We start from the raw sequence: 22500 nt of genomic DNA, 5'->3' as shown, positions 1-22500 counted from the left end.
TTTTAGTAGTAGTAGTAGTAGTAGTAGTAGTAGTAGTAGTAGTAGTAGTAGTAGTAGTAGTAGTAGTAGTAGTAGTACTAGTAGTAGTAGCAGTAGTAGTAATAGTAGTAGTAGTAGTAGTAGTAGTAGTAGTAGTAGTAGTAGTAGTAGTAGTAGTAGTAGTAGCAACTCTATTCTGAATTCCATCATGTTCCTGTCACTGAGTGAAAGATCACTCACTAGCTAATAGCCCGGACAGATGGTCTAGCTTACTAGAGATCTAAATTATGATTTAACATTATTTTAACACAATTTTTCATCCCGTCGAATGAACTAGGTAGTAAAATTAAATTCCGTCTTGCAGGGCAGTTGCATCAGAAACCATCTAACCGTGACATACCAGCTGGTGCCTAAATTGGCAATGGTTTCAAAAGTTGAAAAGAGATCTTTAGCTATACTTAATCGATGAATTGATCCGTAAAAGGGAATTCCCAATAATTCCGGAGTTTCCCGATTATGACGTGTCGATTTTACACGGTAATTCTGTCAGTTAAGTGTTGGAATCGTGAGCTGCTGCTTTCAACTCTGCTTTCAGGTGAGTCTTTAATCATCATCATCATCATCCCATCCAAACAAAGCCACCAACGTTTCACCTCACCAGCTATTGCATCGCGTCGACGAAGAGTAATTAATGTGTGGTAAATTTCGACACCATCAAAACCTCCGCAATGCTCTCTATATCTCTGATGGCTATGAACTTCAGCCTACACTGCCCTTGAGGTGTCTGAAGTATTAAGAACAGGAAAAAGTCACCTCGAGCTAAATCAGAACAGTAAGGGAGGTGTTCTATGACTTCAAGAAAACGTCCTCTTTCAATGTGATCGTGCGTTTATGTGAGCATTCTAGATATCCAACGGGCACATACCTTTCTGTGATCCAGGATTTCTCGAACGATATTTCAATCTCTTTTTTCCTATGAAATTCCAAGCCTTTGTGAAATGTCAGATTGTTTTATCCAGTGATAAGCTCAGTTAAGGATTAAGTTCGTCAATTTCTTTCTTTTTTTTTTTTTTTTGTTTGTTTGTTTTGTTTTGGATGATTTACTGCGGTTGATACTGATACACTTTATGGACGACCACTGCGAGCCTGCTCATTATTGTTGGTGGAGACAGCATCAGTTCCAATAAATCATATAATAATATATAACCCACCTTTGAACTGTTCGAATAACCACGAGTCACCATAAACACGGTTCAGCCGTTTATGAATGTTTACTGGTGCATATATCTCTGCAGTAAAGAATCCAGTCACAGCACGCTGTTTATGCATTTTTGTGTGTGTGTGATTTCTTCAACCGACATGTTGGACTAGGGGTTCTTTCAAATAAGATAATTGATATCAAGAAATAACATCAAAACAAAATTTGGTGACCTAATAGAAGAATAAACTACGCACATTTTGTTGTATAGTTTATACTGGTGAGTTTAATACAGTTGGAGATATTCAACACGCGTCAAGACTTTCAGAAAAGCCTTGTGAGTATTCTTTTTCAATTGATGTTTTGCGTATTTGTAAAATACCTCGTCTGTCCCCAAAATCAATCAACATACCAGGTGATCAGAAAATCATAAGTAATACTGTTACATGTTTCAAACGTTACATATTTAATTAAATCCTATCGGATTATTTGTATAAAATTTCCAGAAGCATTCGACAACGGAACTAGAAATTATAAGACATGTTCCAGATGCTTCCCATTTCTCTCATGACACGTTTTTATCCTAAGCGTGAAATTTGCGATAACACGCTCACATCGTTCTTTAGAAATATATTAATATTGTAGCTAACAAAAAAACCCCCAGTTTTTAGGACCGTTTAATTGGGTGTGTTCAGTATTGGGTGTCTGTTGCAGAATATTCACGATTCACGCAGTTTGGTAAATTTACAAATTAATCTAGAAGTACAGAAAAAAAAACCGTGAAAGTGTTCAGCCAGAAAACATCATTCAGATCAGAAACAGGGATGTGTTTCTGTGGTAGTTTGGAGATGCATCATCATTATGAGAATAAATGGCAGGTTGTCTCATCTGACAGTTACAATTGATATTTACTTAAGAAACACGCTCCTTTTGTCATAGACAATTAAATCACAGCAGTTTATATTCGTGACAACGCATCATCGCACAGAGCATGAATTACGCAGGGCTTTTTAAGAGAACACTCATTTTATCCAATAAGGGTGTGGTATTCGGTAAGTCCTGACGCCTGACATGAATCCAACTCAGAACATGTGGAGACGCACACCGTCTTGATCCTCATCAAAACGGAGATGGTTTATACCAGCTTCTTCAAGATAGTTGGAATAATCTTACTGCAGTGTTAATTTCATTGAACGTTTCGCTTTGTACATGTGAAGGCGAGTGGTTTCCCTGTATCAAATGAAGGAGGGCACACAAAGTATTAATAAAGTTTTGTAAATTTGCAAACTCATTTTTTTTGTGTAACTTGTTAAGTTTTCGATATCCTTTTACGGAGGACATTGGGATTAACACATTGGGTAGAGAAATGACTGCGATTTCCATTGATGTATAACAAACAGCGGCGTGGCGTATTGACGGCATATGGTGGTGCCATGATTAGAAGAAGAAAAAAATTCTAAAACAGTGGACACGGTTAACAGGAGAGAGCACATGTTAAAAACTCTCTTTTGGAAAGGTGGGGAGAGGGTCGATGGTTTCTACGACTGGACAAAACTCACAAAAACAAATAATTCATGAAAACAACAAGACAAGCCACAACACTGAGATACAAGTCCCGTATGAAAAGGTCTTTGTAATTATTCTTTGTCCACCATTTAAAGGATTGGATTTGGTAGATAATGCAATCAATATGTGATAAATGTAAATCAAAAGAGAGAAAAAAACCTATGACAGAAATCACTTTTAGTACTTGTAAAGAAAATCTGCACGGCGATGTTTCATCTCTGCAAATCTTTTTATAATGTGTTTATTAAAATCTGGAATGGCATCTATTTCATCTTTGTGAATTGACAGAATCATTAACGAATTTAACCGCTCCTGTTTCATTGAATTTCGCAAGAAATTTTTCACGCTTTTAAGGGTGCTAAAACAACGTTCAGGAGGTTAAGAAATACGATGGAAGTGGTTTAGGTCACTATAGCCTATAGATGTCCATGATTTGTCAGTGTTTGTTGTATCTGTAAAAAGTAGACAATAAAAACAAAAGAAACGTTTTTTTTTCTAAACTAAATGTGAGCCATTCATGCCTGTAATACCATGCCACTGAAAAAGCGCGTTTTCGAGATTTCCACACCTGTGTTAATTCAAAATCAGTTGGTTGGTGAGGAACTAGTCTTTTTATTTCTAATTTGTCATCTAGTGTCAATCTCCCAAACGGTCGGTGAAGTAAAGAGTCAACTTGATTCATTGCAATTCATTGTTTAACAAAACAAAACTTCAAAGTATATCTCAAATAATGGAAATCAGTGGAATACGATTAATGATTGCACAAATAAAAGGTAGATTCAGATCTTAAAGCATCACAAAGAAAAAATCACTCCACTTAAGTACTTTAAAAAAATCTAAAAACACACTGTTGACAATCTTCGCTTTCTTTCTCTGACTGACACAAATACACACGCACAAACAAACAAACACACACACACACACAAATAAACACTCATACACACGTAACCATCAACTCGGCACTACAAGCAAGAAAAATGTTGGTAAATTCGTCCAAAATGCTTCGTTGCAAAGAATTACTTTATGCAATAATCGTGAAAAAGAGGTGTGTGTGTGTGTGTGTGTGTGTGTGTGTGTGTGTGTGTGGGGGGGGGGTGATATGTCATATGTTTAAGTTTTATGTTGTTTTTCTTTGCTGCTTACAAATAAACTTGACAATGATCAGTGTTTTTGACAGTTAATGTAATATTTTGGATGGCCGAAGTTACCCTAATTTGGCGCATCCCCCCGTCCAACGTTGGAGCTCTCAGATCCTGGCACAAGTCGAGGGGTTTTCCGCTATTTGAAGATAGTATAATTCGACCCAGTTTCTCCCTCAATCAGCTGTAGCGATACTAATGGATAGATCATTAACTGGAGCTTGGATTGCTTTGCACCACTGTGTTGATTCAGTCACTAATTCGCGCTGTGATGTCACCAACACACGAGTCGGCGCAGTGCGTGATTCGGAATCTTGAATAGAGCGGAGACTAAAAAGGCAGTATGTTGTTGGCGAGTTGGCGGAAGACATTGGAGTTAAAATTTCTCAGTTTTATTTTTAATTAAATTATGCTGTTAATGATTTTTAAAAGATGGGTGTGGTGCCTGGCACCATTCGATCCAATGGCCCCACGCCACTGATAACAAATGATTATAATTATTTGTTACTTAATGTTATGAGGGTTCAAATGAGTGTGAACTTACTTTTGCACATGACTAGATCTATATATAAAAAACATTTGCATGTTGTTTCTTTTTCCTGGTTATTTTAAATAATGGATGTATACATAGGACCGCTGGAGTGTCCTACTACCACAGATACACATAATTTGGGAACGTCGTCCACAACAGTGCTATTATTAATATATGGAACAATATCTTGGCACCAAAGCACTAAATAGCGCCACGCGACTGTTGTGGCTTTTAATCCTTGCTTTAAAAAAATATTGCCTTGTGGAGAACATTGTGCCATTTGAGTCAATAAAAAAAAATTATATGGCGCACAACTCTGCTGAAAGATTTGAAAATTAGAAATGTATTTTTTTACAGATAGATAAACAGATAACTTGATTTCCTTTTTTAATTTAAAGTCAGTTTGAAATTTTGTTGAGTCAAACAGATATCAAAAATATGTACCGACGACACTAACACTCTCAAAAACAATCAATTTCGGCACTGTAAAAAGTTGTCAGTTTGGTGTGTTTACGCAAATCGTTGCATTCGAAATAATGTATTCACTTAATTACTTTAAGGATTTCAGATCTACACTAGTTTTCAACAGTTTTCATCTATTTATGACATCAAGTATTATTATTGCCCCTTTGATGCTTTCAATGTGATGGTTTCGGGTGGATAATACCCAGGTTTAACTTCTTTGGTAATAAATTAAAAAATAATAATAATCTAAAAAATCGAAATTTAAAACCAGAAAATAGAAGTTGCATTGAAGGTAAAATAAGGTTTTAGAAAGACATTAAATGTTATAAATAGTCAGGTGGCTCCGTAGCGCAGTGGATAAGCTGTCAGACTCGAACCTTGGAAGAACTGGGTTCAATCCCATTGGACATTTTTTTTAAAGTATACTTTATTGAGAAAGACATCATTTTTTGTTGTTATAGTTGATGGACATATATTTAAAACCTTAAATTAATCAATTATTATTATTATTTATTATCATTATATTTTTAAAAAAAACAACATCGGTACCATCCAATGTGTTATCGACGTGCATTTATATGTAAACGTCGATTGTTATCCTTTTACAGTATTTTATCATTATCATCAGTGTATTCGTTTATCGCGTCTTTGTCATTTTATTGGGGTTTTTTTTTTTTCTTCTTCTTCTTTTTTTGTTGTTGTTTTTCAAAAACTACATGTCCCATCATTGTTTATTTCTATTTACCTTATCTACGCCACATACACTACACATCTCTCATTCGTCCTTAGTGTCTTATTCGTCGTGTTTTGTTGATAAAGGGGAAATCAAAAATGTCCACTGTATGTCTTCGTCTATTAAATTGAGACTTACATTTCAACATTTACCGTTATTTTTTCCTTCGAGCTTCAAGCAGCAACATTTTCATTAATAAAACCAGCACCGCCAACGGAGGTGCATAAAAACGGTGCGTTTTTTGTACACCTCCAACGGAGGTGCATAAAAACGCCACCAAACATGACAACCAGAGTACTGTACTGTAAGGTAAGTTCTCGATCCCAGGATCGTCTTTCAACTCTGCTCACATCTGCTACTTCAGGTTTATTTTCGCAGTTGATTTTCTTATCACAACCTGTTTTCACACACCGACAACTGTACGTTGCTGTGTCACGGGTCAGAGGCTATAGTGGCTTACACTTAATGTTGGGCCACACAGAAAAATCAACAGAGGATGTACCAAGTTACATAGACAACGTTGTTTACCAATCTGCCCTCATTAAATGATGGTGGGTCCAATATCGAATGAAAATAGTTCTTTCCCCGCGAAATTGCGGGCTTTTTACTAGTAGTATAAATTATATCAAACTAGAGTTCGCAAAGTGGCCAATTACAAAAGGTAGGTTATTAAGCAACAAATACTGTACCACAAGGCCAATCAATTTTCTGAGCTCACTTTGTATTTAAAATCCTTTTTCTATCCTCCATTTTTCAATTTCAGAAAATGAAAGTGATCAAGACAAAGAATGTGAATTCCACACTATCTATATTGGAAAAAGGAAGTCTTATTATTTTCCATTGCATCGTAACTCAAATTCATGCTGATTAAAATGGCCAGTCTTCTTATTGATAATGATTGTAAGTATTGAGAATTCATTTTTTATACATTATTATCTAGTTATAACAATGTTGCTTTTCCGGGTCAGTTTGGAAATGGCCAGTAAAACAAGCAAAAATGGATTTAATGATAAATGTAGAGGACAGTAAATAACTAGAGAAACAAAATATAATGAAATTCAGCCTTTCTCTACAGTGGAGAAAGATACAGTCTCCATCGTCGTGAACTAATAGAGAACTTCATGGTCTCCATAAAAAAAAAATAATTAAAAAAGTGTGTGTGTGTGTGTGTGTGTGTGCGGGGTGTTAGGGTTGCTTTATTTGCATTTAAATAGACACGATACTTTACTAACCAATGTAATGTGGCTATGTGGTCTTGTGGTATGACACCCGCCTTCGGATTGGGAGGTCCAGGGTTCGAGTCCTGCTCTGAGCGGAACATAATTGAGTCCTTGAAAAATGCTCTTCACATAGTCTTACCGTACTCAGTTGTAAAATGGGTACCTGGTCGTTAAAAGCGTTGTCAAGTCGAAAAAGAATCTTATACTGTGCGTTACAATTAAGTTGCCATCCTATAATGGTATATTCCTGAATGTACCTTCCAGTAGAAAAAAATATCCAATTGTTAATTTGGGCATCCCGATAGCTCAGATTTAGACCATTCGACTTACAAGCAAAGGGACCGAGATTGATCCAGAGTGCAATCCAGGCTTGTTTGATTCCCCCCCCCCCCCCCCCCCCCCCCCCGCCCCTGCTCTCTCTCTCTCTCACCCAATCAGATGTAATAAAGTGGCTGGGTCTGGAGGATCAGATGGAAAGTACTTTGGAATATACTAGCGTCTTAAAGGTAACAATAAATTGCTATTGTCCACTTAACGCTACAGGTATTGGGATGAACTCCTGATCCTGCTCCATGAGTATTATTGGTCTGAAGTAGTACATTACAGTATTAATTCAGATATCAGATTTTTTTCTTATATTATATCTATCATTTCAGTTAGTCATCAAAGCTACCTTGTTACAGAGGGAAAAACTGATGGAAATAGCGACGAAATAGACGTTGATGAGTCTATTCCTGAACACAAACAATTTATCAGTGTGGAGGACTTTCAAAACGAGCACCTACCCCAATACTGTCGAAGCAATGTCGAGTTCATGAAATACATACAAATTGCAATTGACAGGACAGTTAAAATCACAATTTCATTTACCAGTGAAAAGAGGCCTGATACATTTCTGAATAGCACAGTACCATACCCATTCAATAATATCAAAGGATGCAGTACTATTCATCGATCTGGGACTGGATATATTGATGAGTTTGTAGGCTACGAAGGAAATCAAGAGACTTCGTGTACCTGTAAACGTTGCAAAACTTCGTCTGAGTCCAGAGGTGATGTTTGGAAATTCATAGCATCGACATCAACTCATTTGGTGTACGATAGAGAAGAGGCAGAGAATGCAACTATTGTGTTGTTCTACGATTCAGAAAATACAGATAAAATTGAGTATCTCTACGGAGTTGATGTTTTGGGAGATGCTCATGAACGTTATCTCACTGATTACTGCAGAGTTGTTTGCGTCACACATGATGCATCACTGGGAAATAAGTTGAAACAATTTTGTGAGGAAACGGACACGGCAACATTGCCAAGCGACTTTGGCGATTGGAACAGTCCGACGGGGATTTTGATTTCTCATCCGCATGGCACTTGTAAGAAAATAAGCGTCGGGAACATTTATCACCGCTGCTTAATACGACACCCTGATGCGATGTCATTCAAATTACATAAGGGTCGCTACTGCCGATTACCTTCCTGTAGTCCAGAGAGAGAAAACAAGAAGCAATGCGATTCAGCAAACAAATGTTTTTCAGAATGTAGGCTCAACGACACAGAAAAAGGGGAAGAGGGTGGTAAAACTGAAACGAATTTTTCGAATGCGATAAAATATGGAACAATACTGGAAAAAACGTTATTGGCTGAAGACATTGCCCAATTGACAATTGATGTCAAGGTCATCCTTCCAAAAGAGGCGAAGCATCACATGCAGCGTCGCATCAAGGATGATTCTATGCATTGGTATGTCTTCCCGCCTGACACTAAATTCACATCTCCCGAAGGAAAAACTATTCTTTTTCCGAGAAACATGGAATTTTTCATGCCTAATGTTCATGCTGTTCACACGAATGACCAAAGTTGTAATTCCTGGTACTTGACCTACGACATGGCATCTCAACCCGGCAGCAGTGGTGCCAGGGTATTAGACGTGTTCCGTCACAACAATCACCAACATTTCCATCATTTTGGAAGTTTTCCACAACACAATATGAGTGGACTGATTCGTGGCTACTATTTTGTACCAAATGTCGACGATTTCTAAATTTAATAGATTATCCCAATGTAATGGAGCTCAGCTCACGTGACAGCAAAATATACAGAAAATAACTAAAAAATGACTGTATAGAAAATTCGGACAAGTGTTGAGATTATTTAGATTTTTGCCATTCCAGTCCTTGTAAATTTGTCTTTGATCGAAATCAAAATGTCCACGCATAATCGAAATCCCCTCCCTACAAATAAGACGAATGAGAACAATTGCTTTGGAAACGTTTAAAATTTTATACAAAATTGCTCCTCCTTGTCTATCTGATATGGTCATTTTGAAAAATAACAGATACAATTTTAGATATTCAAACCTTCTTGATATTCCAAGGCTCAGAACAACGTCTTATGGCAAAATGTCTTTCAGATATTCTGCTGCTGTGCTTTGGAATGAACTTCCCGAGCACAACAGGAAAATTTTAATGTTTTCAAAAATCATATCCTCTCATGGAATGGCCAGCCATGCAAATGTAATATTTGTAATTAATCTAACCGTACATATATATATATATATATATATATATATATATATATATATATATATATATATATATATATATATATATATATATATAATAATTATGTTACTTTTCTTTGTGTGTCATGATTGGAATCTTGATGAGGGAATGTTTTTAAGGGAAAATGTATTACTATGTATTTTTATGCACTATGTGTTAAAACCTATGTCGGTCAAAGGCTTCTATTAGCCTGACTACATTATCTATGAAACATTTTTTTAATGCCGACAATAAATAAATATTTGAATTAAATTGAATTGAATGCATTATCGAGGAGCAAAGATTTTCACAAAAGTCCTTGTAAATTTGTCTTTGATCGAAATCAAAATGTCCACGCATGAGTAAAACTTTAATAATCGAAATACATCAACTGCAATGGCAATATGAAGCATTAATTTTTGACCCAAGAAGTGCTTTCAATAGGCCAGAAAACAAATACGTATTAAATTGCTCTATAAATCCACTGAAATAATTTTATAATAAATAAAATCAACAAACAAATTCCAAAGGATAATGGAAATTGTGTCGCTTAAAATTATCTATTGTAGCCCCAATAACGGAGTGCAATAAGGCCGAGTTCCCGATTCATAATTTATCTTGAGCTGTACACTTCCCCTCTGGGTCACATCTTTACTACTAATAAATAAGGACATATTTTACTTTGATAATAATGATGCCTACTGACATGCAACATTCGTTTGTTGTTATTGATTTGTTAAAATAATGCGAGCAGTGCGTCTCTCTTTCTCTCTCTGGGGTTAGACCCCTACCGCACTAGACAGGACTGTCCTGGGACAGTCCTGTCTCAAATCTGTAACCTATGTAATAAAGTGAAATCTACCGCACCTATTGGGACGGGTAATGTAAATGTTGCTGCTCGAAGATCGAAGAAATAAATAACAATGTGACATTGAATGTAAGCTTCAATTTAATTACAAAAACAGATTAAATTAACGTTTCGGGTTTCCCTTGTATCAACAAAAAGGATGAATAAAATACTACAGATGAATGAGATAATGTGGTAGTCATCTGTAGTGTTTCATTCATCCTTTTTATTGATAAAGGGGAAACCCGAAACGTTCATTTGATGTTTTTGTAATTAAATTGAAGCTTATATTCAATTTCACATTGTTATCTATTGGGACGGGACAAAACAGTCCTATTGTGTCCCGAGAATTTCACAACTCTACAAAATCAATGGGACAGGAAGTCCCAGTCCCGTGTTCATATCATTTCTGATAGTAGAAAAATATAGCAGCCTTCCGCATTAGGACAAACAAGTCCCAGACTTGGCGGCACCGTGTCAAAGTTGCAATGCCTGTCTTTATTTTCTACATCCCTATGTTCAACTTTTCATCTTTCTACTTCAGCAATTTTTGTTTTCCTATTTATTTACTACCTCCACTACTACTACTACTACTACTACTACTACAACAACAACAATTACTACTACTACTACTACTACGACTACTAATTACTACTACTGCTACTACTACTAACTAAAAGTTCTACTGTTGCTTCTGCTGCTGCTACTGCCACTGATGAGAACACCAACACCTACATCCCATTTATTTGGTATTTATGTCCAATTCCATTGTATTTATTTTCCAACAATAGTCTACACTTTATTTTATTTCACTTTCTATACTGCATTACACAGTTCCTCCCCGCCTCCCCTCTTTTGACTTAATAAATTGCGCACCTTTTATAAATTTCTATTGCTCTATTTTAATACGTGCTTCCTCACAAAGTAGCATACTATTTCCCGCCCATCAATATTGTTTATGCATCTTAATACGCAACTACCACATTATCTCATTCGTCTGTAGTGTTTCATTCATCCTGTTTTGTTGATAATGGGGAAACCCAAAACGTCCATCTTATCTGTTTTCGTATATTAAACTGAAGCTTACATTCAATTTCACATTGTTATTTATTTATTATTTCAATTCTGAATATAAAAAGCAAGAACAATTCAAAAAATAATTCTATATGATGAAACCATGTACAGAATGCATAGCAACATAAACATTTTCGGCAATTTAATAATAATTAAAAGTAGTAAAGCACAGAAATATGCAACCTCTATTTCATCCATAGTGATAATGCATTTGCGCAAGCGATACGCGAGGTGTGTACGGGGACAGTCCTATCCTAGTGCGGTACCTGTTTGGAATAGAAGTTTTCTTCGGTGGGACAGGACAAATTCGTCCCAGGACTGTCCTAGTGCGGTATGGGTCTTAGTGTGCTTTTCATGAAGGGTATAAAAAGGGTGGGTCAATCGTAGATTGGGAGTATGAGGATGTTTTAATTAGATTAAACAACCTATTTTGGGTGGAATGAAAGTGTATTTTTATTTTGACTACACGACTTTGATGATATACCAAGTTGTTGTGATGAACGGTTCAATTAATTGACAAGTGACCAATCAGGTAGGGCTTATTATAGTAATAGGAGACATGAATGCGGAGAGAGAGAGAGAGAGAGAGAGAGAGAGAGAGAGAGAGAGAGAGAGAGAGAGAGAGAGAGAGAGAGAGAGAGAGAGAGAGAGAGAGAGAGAGAGAGAGAGAGAGAGAGAGAGAGAGAGAGAGGATTGTTTGACTGTTGACATTAGGGAGAATTTTTGGAACCAGACAGAAGAGCTATCGTTAGAGAATATTTTATGTGAAAAAGATTTCTAATGCAATTACATTACAGTTAGACATTTTAATAAGGACAAAAGAGTAAATGACTATGGACTGAAATTACTCCAAGTATGTTACACATGTGACCTTGGGGCTAAAATGAAGGGATGTAAAACATTTTGCAAAAAGAAAAGGGGAAAGAACGATGGATGGTGATATTTGCGAAAAGCGGCTTACAGGAAAGGTGTGTGGTTTTAAGGTCCATGCAAGGACTACTACAGTATAATAGTCCTTGGGTCCATGAAATAAATGAAAATATCAGATCATAAGATAATATAATTTGATTTGAAAGTAGATAATAATAAACATAGACGAGGTTTAGGTGGGATTATGAAGGCAAAGTGGAAAGAGCATAAGAAGAATAATTACTAGATAGAGAAGTGTTACATGGTAAAGTGAGGAATCTAATGTACTTAGTACAAATGAAAACAATTCCAAAGGTATTAGATGGTAATATAATCAAGTTAACATTAACAGAAGCAGGGGCGGGGCATGAAGTGAGGATAGAGGGGAGAAACAAAAGAAAGTGATAAGAAAGAATGCATATTGGTATAAATAAGGAAGCTTGTCATATCCAACGCAAAGTATTCACTGTGCGAGTTACCGCTTGCGTCGTGATAAACGACGAATGTTATTGTCTTGTCTAGTCGAATGTTCAGGATACATAAATTATGAGAGTGAGAGAAATAAATGCCTTCATGAAAAACTGAAAAATAGACCAAGTATGTTTGAATTTATCAAATTTTTGAAATGTAGAGACAGTAGACAGCAAGTTGATTTAGGTAGACTTTGCTTTAACATACAGATAAAGCACAAGAAATATTATTTGCTAGTTTAAGTGTGGTTTCCACGGCAAGGAAAACTTATTTAAAATGGATGAGAGAGGGAGTTGCTGTTGCTGTTTGTTTTTTCTTCTTCAATGTTGAACTATGCATTACTGATACTAAGATTGCATAAAATGTTTATTTGCAATAATCTAGCTTTGACAGGATTAGAGATTCAACTAACAATGCAAGAATTTAAAAGCGATGTTGGAAGGGGATCTAGCTCACTAGATTTATTTGGGGCCTTCATAGATTCTTTATAAATGTCTCTGAAAAGAATACAAAGTGTCACCTTGTTAGTTAATTCTTGAATCCTGTCAAAGCTAGATTATTGCAATTCTTTCCTATAAATAAAGACAAAATAAATCTCTTCAGGTAGCCCAGAACGATGCTGCCAGACTTGTTTATAGAGAGAGGAGAAATCAATCTGGATTGGGATTGCTAGAACTCCACTGTCTTCCCCTTGAGAAACATACAGGATGTAAGATCTGTACTACTATTGTTTTCAAATCATTGCACTCTGACTCTGATTGTCCTGGATACATTACTGACATGCTTAAATTCTACGTCCCATACAGAAATCTGAGATCAAAGTCTGATAATCACAAACTTGTGAGGCCAAAAATAACTCGCAAAATTGGCGGGCATGCGTTTGAATGTTCGGCACCCCTTATCTGGAACTCCCTTCCAAGATGTTATATCAGAGACAGTAACGGTGTAGAATTCTTTAAAAAACATCTTAAAAGGTTTATTTTTAATATGTAATAGAATTCTTTAAAAAACATCTTAAAAGGTTTATTTTTAATATGTAACACTGTAGAATTATATTGCCTCGCTTCAGATTGCATGTTCGAGTGGTTGTATGTTTGGTGAAAGTTGCCACGTTACTATCAAGTGCTTTGAGCTTGTTGATATAAGAGGTAAAGCGTTATATTACTATAATATCATAATGTGCTATAAACAATGATCCTCGCCTCGCCTCATTCTCCTAACCAAGGTGATAGTAGAAGACAGTAAAGGCCTTCCTTCCATTCAGATCTGTCCTCGACTTTCCTCATTAATGTTGGGCTGTCCATCCTTGTCCAGCACTTTACATTAATCGTCCAGTATTTTGTTTGCTGTCCTCTCCTTCTGCCTTCCTCTAAGGTTCCATGCATAATAATAATTATTATTGCTTATCTAATATCGCAAGGCCAGAAATATGACTAAACCAAGACAATGTTCTTCTTCTGACTATGGACACGCGGGATTCCTGTGGTCCTGTAAGAGAAACAACTCTCATGTAAACCTCTCCATACGACTAATATGGTATGCCCAGATGATGCCTTAAATCCGCCTATAGCTATTATGTTCGAATGCTTGTAGGCCTATCCTTTTAAAAAATAGTACTGAGTTTAATATTTAGGGATGAATTATGACCTATGTGCACTGATTTGCAAATAAATGCCCATGGATTATAATAAAGGAGAAAAAAATACAAAAAACAAACAAACAAACAAAACAAGCTTCTGCGCCAAATAAAAAGAAAAAAAAAAGAAAAAAGAGGCAAAACATTACGTACAACTAAAAAAAAAAATCGAAGGATAAACAATAGCATTGATATATATCCATCTGCCTCATCACTGGGTTTGTCAATATAAATATTGGAAATCACTTGGAGATGAAGGGTGAAATTTCCTGGTATGGTTATTCAACATCTTACAGAAAAAGAAAATACCAGAAGAATGGACAAAAAGTATGTTGATTTCAATATACAAAAATAAAGGAGATGTTCAAGAATGTGGATATTATAGGGGCATCAAGTTAATGAGCAACACAATCAAGATATGGGAAAGAGTAATCGATAAGAGGATTAGAAAAGATGTAGAAATAAGTGAAGAATAGTTTGGATTTGTTGCAGATAAAAGTACAACGGATGCTACATTTGCCCTAAAAGTGACCGCAGAGAAGTATAGTATAGAGAAAAGCATTGTGTGTTCATTGACCTGAATAAAGCGTATGATAGGGTACCAAGAGAAGAAATGCGGTACTGTCTAAGAGCAAAGAGGGTAACAGAGAAATATATCAAGCTTATCCAAGATACATATGTACAAAGGAAACAAAACAGTGGTAAGCACAGCTGTCGGCTCAACTGATCCATTTAATCTAAGAGTTGGATTACACCAGGGATCTGCTCTCAGCCCACTGCTGTTTGCAATTGTAATGGATGTCCTAACAGAACCCATTCGGCGAGAGGCACCATGGAGCTCAGTTGGTAGAGCACTCACTAGACAAGCGAAGGGACCGAGATTGATCCCGGGTGCAGTCGAGATTTTTCTGAACCCCCCCTGACCATCCAGCAGTGATTGGGTAGCTGAGTCTCTTAGATCTGGTGGAAAGTACTTTGCGATAGACTTGCGTCCTATCCTAAGGATAGCAAACAATTGCTATAGTCTGTTTCATGCTATAGAAACCGGGATAAACTCTGGCACCATGGGCCCAAAGGCTCTGAAGGACTACTTTATATGATTATCACTATTATGTACATATTATATCAATTAAATACCGTCTTGGATGTGAATCATCATTTTAATGTTGAGACTGAGAGATGATACAAGGATACTAATATAAAAGATTTGTGATTGGGTCAGCATGATCTTTAATTCGTACCAAGGAGGTACAATGCTCATCGCAGTCATGAATAAATGGCTTTGCACTTTTGGTACTGAACTGTAACTGATGCCTGGGTCATTCCTAACCTCCCTTGGAATAGATCCTAAAAATAATATCCATTCAGAGATTAATAAAAGGAATTTATTCATTTACTTCCTCTTATTATTTTTTAATTGAGCTGATAAACCGAGCATTAAGATGAGTGTTGAGAGCAGTGAAATTATACGAATGCTCTTGTAATAAATAAGTATGCATTCTCTTAATTGTCCAAGACAATATGACTATGTAATTAGAATTATCCAAGTTAATATTCAAATTTCTTGCAAAGAATTTTGTTTGTTTTTGTTTGTTTTTAAGGGTTTTACGGCGCTTGCGACACATTAAGGTCATATCAGCGCCAGTAAAACGGGAGAAAATGGGAAAGTAAAAAGTTCTAGAATTACAACTAAAGCATCCAAGAAAAATGAAGACAAAAGGGGAATTGGTTCAAATAGAAAACAGATGTAGATTCCAAGAGCACACTATCAAAGTACTTAGTTAGAGATCACCTAAAAGTCTCATTCAGACACAAGCACAGGTCCCTACTACGAGGAACACACTCAAATGTTTACAAATCATATATAATATGTATACAAAACATAATAGAGTGCACAACAGAGAGATGATTTACAAGGAAAAAAATATCATCCCCCAAAACTAACTAGACATTTGACTGTTTCCCTCTCAGCCAGGATATCTGGTCAGGGCCAGGACAAAACCAAGTAATCTCATCCCAAGACAAAGACAGAAAGCAAGTTGGAAAACAGATATAGGGGAATAGAAGACACAGTAGTACCTCCTTGCCCACTATGGGAGGTCAGGAACCCCATCCAGGCAAAGAATTTTAATCAGCTTATCTTTCAAATCATAATATTAAGGAATCTTGACAATTTCCGCAGGTCTTTTAAACGAGTTATATTGATAAGAACAACAACAACAACATCAATAATAATAATAATAATAATAAAAACAATAATAATAATATAATATTAACAATAATAACAATAATAATAATAATAATAATAATAATAATAATAATAATAATAATAATAATAGTAATAATCACGTTCTGTAATTGGCTATTTTCAACTAGTAAAAGATTTGTACCTAATTATCTTTTCTGCAACATCATCAACTTCAACATTATCCACTTTATCTGTATCATTATGGAGAGCATGCATAACCTCGGCTGCTGACAATTTTTCTTTGTTAAATTCACAAACGTGTATCTGAATATTGTAATTTTCTCAGTTCACCACTGATTCTTTAATCTTTTCTGATGGGTCATCCTTAATTTTTTTCAGATAAGAGAACATCATCTGCATTATCGGACTCCTGTCCCTTTACCACATTGTCTTCTGTTGAGATATGAACAATTTTAGGGTCAGAGGAAGCAGCATTGATCTGGCTGGTAGTACTAGGAACAGAGTCGGATGAAGAATTTTTGCCTTTAGTTCTCTTAGAGCGGCGAGCAAGAGCAGAATGGAGAAGATCAAATAGATGCCCCTTCTCAATATCTCTTGGACTGTGAAAGTTCCTGTCGATATGTTCTTTACTCAATCCAGCTCCACTGAAGGAATGAAGAAAATAGAAAAAAAAATGAAAACTAATTAATTAACAACAATATCAATACAAACAACAATAATGATAATATTACTATTATAAAATATATAACAACAACAACAACAAAAACAAATAGTAGTAGTAGTAGTAGTAGTAGTAGTAGTAGTAGTAGTAGTGCGGCTATGTGGTCTAGTGATATGACACTCGCTTTCAGATCGGAAGGTCCTGGGTTCGAGCCTCGTGCTCGGTGCATAGTTGAGTCCTTGGAAAAGGCTCTTTACTCATATTATCTCACCATACTCAGGTATAAAATGAGTACCTGGCCGTTAGCAGTGGTGTCTTTGTCCAAAAAAATTGTAATATCGCCTAACAGGCGCATGTCCAGTCCTACATGTTAAATGTTGCTGTTGACCAGGGACCCATTGTAAAGCGCTTTGAGCACATTTAGTGGATATTGCGCTATATAAAGGTCAATTTTTACAATTTTAAAATTATATTAGTAGTAGTAGTAGTAGAAGAAGAAGAAAAAGAAGAAGTATTTATTAGTAGTAGTAGTGGTAGTAGTAGTAGTGGTAGTAGTAGTAGTAGTAGTAGTAGTAGTAGTAGTAGTAGTAGTAGTAGTAGTAGTAGTAGTAGTAGTAGTAGTAGTAGTAGTGGTAGTAGTAGTAGTAGTAGTAGTGGTAGTAGTAGTAGAAGTAGTAGTAGTAGTAGTATTAGTAGTAGTATTAGTAGTAGATTTTTTTTTTTAATTGAGCTTTTCTATAGCACAATATCCACTAAAAATATCCACTAAATGTGCTCAAAGCACTCTACAACAACACTTAACATGTAGGACGAGACATGATGCCTGTTAGGCGATATTGCAATTTTTTCGGACAGAGACAACGCTGTTAACGGCCAGGTATTCATTTTACGCCTGAGTATGGTGAGAGAATGTGAGTAAAGCGCTTAGAGTCTGGTGTCTTGGAGTTATAGCCCTATATAAGTTTTCAGCATTATTATTATTATTATTAAAGAGCTTTTTACAAGGATTCAACTAGGCACTGAGTAAGACTTGAACCCAGGACCTTCCATCCGAAAGCTGGTGTCATACCACTAGACCACATAGCCGCAGAAGAAGAAGAAGAAGAAGAAGAAGAAGAAGAAGAAGAAGAAGAAGAAGAAGAAGAAGAAGAAGAAGAAGAAGAAGAAGAAGAAGAAGAAGAAGAAGAAGAACAACAACAACAACAACAACAGGAACAGGAAAAAGAATAACAATAATTATAATAACAACAACAAAATTAACTAGATATTTGAATCAAAATCAAGACAATCCGGATTATAAGAATGCAAATATTGAGGGGAAAAAATCTGTCTCCATCAAACTTGTTCAGATTAGAGGTTTCATGTTTACAGAATGTCAAATTAAAGAGATGTTCCAGAACAAATATCTCGATTTATATTGTGTAAAAAGGACGATTACTCAGCTTTAAGATAAAATAACCCAAATAAGGAAGATGGCCAGAAACAAATACACTCAAAATGTACTGTTACAGTTTTATATACTCCGAGGTGTCAGGAGGAAGAAGTCAATTCGTCAGATTAAATAAGTGTGATAAATAGATTTTGAACTTACGACCACTTTTGTTTCTTTGACTTGGGACAGACAGAAAAGTTCAAGTTTGTCGATGATATATTTCCAATATTTGAATTGGAATATGCAGCTGCACAACTTTTTGATTGCGGTTGTTTTTTAATGCTAGGTAATTCTTTAAGTGGTGCAGGTGGTGGTAAGCCATTACCAAAATCAAAAAGCGTAGGTATGGCTCCCTTTATAAGGCGGTTTTTTAATGAAGTTCTAAACTGATCCAATTCAAAGTGCACCCGACAAAGGACGTTCGAGACATTTAACTCATGTGCTGTCTTTTTCATCAAATCCCATCGTTTGGCATTTTTGACCCAGTTCTTGGCCCTGAAATAAAAATAATAACAACAACAATAATAATATTAATAATAATAATAATAATAATAATAATAATAATAATAATAATAATAATAATAATAATAATAACAGTAATAATGATAATGATGATGATGATGATGATGATGATGATGGTAATAATAATGAGAATGATAGTGATAATAATACACTCGAACACAGAAATCTCGAACAAGTTGGGACCGAGCCTATTTGTTCGAGATTTCCGCGTTTTCGAGTTCTCTGTGTTGAGTATTTTACAGAGGATATGAGGGAGGCAAATGTGGGTGGCCTTGATAAAAGTGATATTACAATGATAACTCTCTGTTATTGTGAACTCTGTCAAGATTCGATAGTGAGACAATTCAATTTCTTTTTCTCTGCCATCTTATACAAAATTATGAAGAGAGTTTTCACTGGTGTTGTGTTTAGTGTGTCTTGTCTTTTTCAATTAAAGAAATGGAATGACAATACCCACTGCGTGTGCTTAATAAAAAGACAAAGCCAGCATATTGCATTGTGGATTACATACTCAGCATGCGATGTCATTACCTACGAACCCAGTACCTAAAATCACTATCACTCCTCACTTAAACCCCTCATGCTCTTCCCTCTTACCCATAACAGGCTAAAGAGAGAGGGAGGAGAGAGAAGGAGGGCATTGACCTCACCCCATCTTTCCCACCCCTAATTGTATGTTCTAATGAAAGTGAAAATGGAGAGGCTTCGTATAGGAACAAAACAGACAATGGACGTTTCAGGTACAAACCCTTCGTCAGCACAACAATACACAAATTAACATGGAAAACAAATAAAAATAAATAAAATCAAGTAAAATGCAAAATAACTTGTATCGTCTGTACTCAATGGTGGTTGCAGTATGAATGAAACGTTAGCGTGGCGTGGGTAGAATGTGAAATAGAAATAGGCTTCAAACTCCAAATCACGGCTGGCAAAACCTTAACCAAAACAGTGAACGTTAAGGTTTTGCCAGCCGTGATTTGGAGTTTGAAGCCTATTTCTATTTCACATTCTATTGCCAGATGTTTATAAGGACAGCTATAGATAAAAAATACCAAAAATCAATAAACACAATCCTACCTTTCCTCCTCACGTGGAAATCGAAAGTAGGACATAATATTTTTACCCCTTGAGTTTTTGCAATTTAGTGCTGAACACCATTGGCCTCTGCTTGTCTTAGCCTTCTTATAGCTATTTGGGCTTGGTCGGATCACAGTGGTGCAATTCTTAGAATGAGTCGAAGTCGCATTGAGTAATTTAGCCAAGACACTGTGTCTTAATTTCACATGGGATACAGGCGAAGAAATGGATGGCGTTTGATTCTGTGCATGATTTGTGTTTATCTCACTATTATTTAACAAAGAGGGCTCTGACTTTAAAGCTTTCAAATTGTTTGGAAGGGGGACATAACTTGTTGACACAGAATGACAAGACTCGACTGATATTGACAAGTGTTTGTTCAACCCATTAGAATTATCATCATTTAGTTTGTTCACACCAGTCAAAGATATTTCATTTATCAGTGTCACTGGTTTTTTATCATCAGAGGATGCTGGATCTAAATTGGCTGATGCTGTATCTGTTACAGAATCTAGCAAACTTGTCTTTTGTCCAGTATGAGGCTCTTTTGTATTGAGTGAAGTTAGAACTTTCTTGTTCTGTTGACCACCTTTTCGAGTGATTATCCTGTAATAAAAAAATAAAGTAAATAAATAAATAAAAATTAAAAACATGTATTAAATTATTGCTGCTCTAACAATAAGCAGCTTTGAAGTTCTCATTTGTTGAGAAATTCTTTCTAAATATAGTAATGATGATAAGAGTATGAATAAATGGGTTAATAGTGTGTCTGTGTGTGTGTGTGTGTTTTTAAAAATATGTGGTAAAAGCAAAGAAAACGTAGACTTCTTTCCTAATCAAAATGTGAAAAAAAAAGCTGACTTAAATTTCAGATTATTTTTTGCACCATGGAGTCAAAATTTTGATAAGAGAAATCCATTCACATATTATGTAGTGTTTTTGTTTGTTTTTAAGGGTTTTGCAACACAATAAGGTCATATCAGCACCAGCGAAAAGGAAGAAAATGGGATAGTAAAAAAAAAAATTGAACTTTTATATAGCGCAATATCCACTAAATGTGCTCAAAGCGCTTCAGCAACATTTAACATTTACGACAGGACATGACGCAAGTTAGGCAAAATTACCCTTTTTTTTCCGGACAGAGACAACACTGTTAATGGCCAGGTACTCATTTTACACCTGAGTATGGTGAGAGAATGTGAATAAAGAGCCTTCTCCAAGGACTCAACTATGAGCCGAGCGAGGCTCGAACCCAGGACCTTCCGATCCAAAAGCAAGTGTCATAACACAAGACAACAGAGCCGCACAGGGATAGTAAAAAGTTCTAGAATTACAATTAAAGCACCCAAGAAAAGGTAAGACAAAGGTGAATTGGTCCAAATAGGAAACAGATGTAGATTCCAAGAGCACACTATCAAAGTACTTAGTTTGAGATCACCTAAAAAAAAGTCTCATCCAAACACAAGCACAGGTCCTCACTATGAGGGATACACTCAAATATTTACAAATCATATATAATATGTAAACAAAACATAGTACAGTGCATAACAGAGAGATGATTTACAAGACAAAAATATATTGTCTCCCAAAACTATCTATGCATTTCACTGTTTCCCTCCCAGGTAGGGTTTCCAGACGTGGGCAAGGCCGAAACCCAGCAATCTCATTGCAAGACAAAGACAGAAAGCATGTTGGAAAACAGATAAAAGGGGATAGAAGAGACAGAAAGTGCCTCCCTGCCCAATATGAGAGGTCATGAACCCCAGACGTATTATGTGATCTTCTGACTAAAAACAGTATAATGGTGGGATGATTTAGATGTTGAAAATTCAGGTATGTCTCCCTTAATTTCAAACTAATTTAAGGAATAATTTACAGATAAAACATCAAAATTTCAGGAACAATAGACAAGCTATATCAAAGTCTTAAAATGCAATAAAATGTCTGATATTAAGAACATAATACAGGTACATTGGCACTAGAGGTAGTACTTACTAAACTGCTTGAAAATAAATGGGGTGGGGAGGTTGGAAAGAAGGGGGGGGGGGGGGGGGCAGGGGGGGGGGGCTTAGGTTTTTTGGGCATGGATGCCATTGTAGAAGAATTTCTGCCCCTGACAATTAGACAGGATTCCCACCCAAGAAGACCGGGGTCCAGAGGATGGCAGGGTGAAGGAACAGAGCTCCTCTGTGTAATTTGTGCCTAAAGTGCCATATGTAGCTGTGACCTCAGACAGTGATCCAAGCCTATCATTACAGTAAACAAAAAGAGGACCATACCGCTTTCA

The 22500-nt window shown here is 36.0% G+C and overlaps 2 protein-coding genes and 1 long non-coding RNA gene across 4 annotated transcripts in view; 2 read left to right on the top strand and 1 right to left on the bottom strand.

The window, feature by feature from the left end:
- The first annotated feature begins 429 nt into the window (after positions 1-429).
- LOC144964631 (uncharacterized) lies at positions 430-9391 on the top strand. The gene is made up of 3 exons (XM_078899119.1): positions 430-574; positions 6376-6512; positions 7489-9391. The coding sequence occupies exons 2-3, from the start codon at positions 6473-6475 to the stop codon at positions 8871-8873; spliced, it is 1425 nt and encodes a 474-aa protein (XP_078755245.1). The 5' UTR covers positions 430-574; positions 6376-6472; the 3' UTR covers positions 8874-9391.
- A 2506-nt stretch (positions 9392-11897) lies between these two features.
- Positions 11898-22500, bottom strand: part of LOC144964628 (uncharacterized) — a 21166-nt gene continuing 10563 nt past the window's right edge. The window contains exons 6-8 of one of the 2 annotated variants that reach the window (XM_078899116.1): positions 20214-20819; positions 18771-19106; positions 11898-17162 (exon numbers count right to left, since the gene is read on the bottom strand). In XM_078899116.1, the coding sequence (XP_078755242.1) occupies positions 16883-17162; positions 18771-19106; positions 20214-20819 (1222 nt within the window). In that variant the 3' untranslated portion in view covers positions 11898-16882. The remainder of the gene's footprint in view (positions 17163-18770; positions 19107-20213; positions 20820-22500) is intronic. The other variant, XM_078899117.1, reaches the window with a different exon arrangement.
- LOC144964635 (uncharacterized) overlaps positions 19584-22500 on the top strand; it is a 23534-nt gene continuing 20617 nt past the window's right edge. Inside the window, exons 1-2 of the long non-coding RNA XR_013643894.1 lie at positions 19584-19873; positions 21836-22046. This is a non-coding gene — a long non-coding RNA (uncharacterized LOC144964635). The remainder of the gene's footprint in view (positions 19874-21835; positions 22047-22500) is intronic.

This window comes from Berghia stephanieae, chromosome 2 (genome assembly GCF_034508935.2).
Source record: "Berghia stephanieae isolate SIO BIC M18660-M18661 chromosome 2, UCSD_Bste_1.3, whole genome shotgun sequence".
Taxonomy (NCBI): domain Eukaryota; kingdom Metazoa; phylum Mollusca; class Gastropoda; order Nudibranchia; family Aeolidiidae; genus Berghia; species Berghia stephanieae.
This window is presented reverse-complemented; position numbering and strand designations above follow the sequence as displayed.

Coding starts and splice junctions, on each gene's coding strand:
- LOC144964631 (XM_078899119.1), top strand. CDS start 6,473: ATGCTGATTAAAATGGCCAGTCTTCTTATTGATAATGATT. Junction 6,513..7,488: donor TCTTCTTATTGATAATGATT/GTAAGTATTGAG, acceptor CTATCATTTCAG/TTAGTCATCAAAGCTACCTT.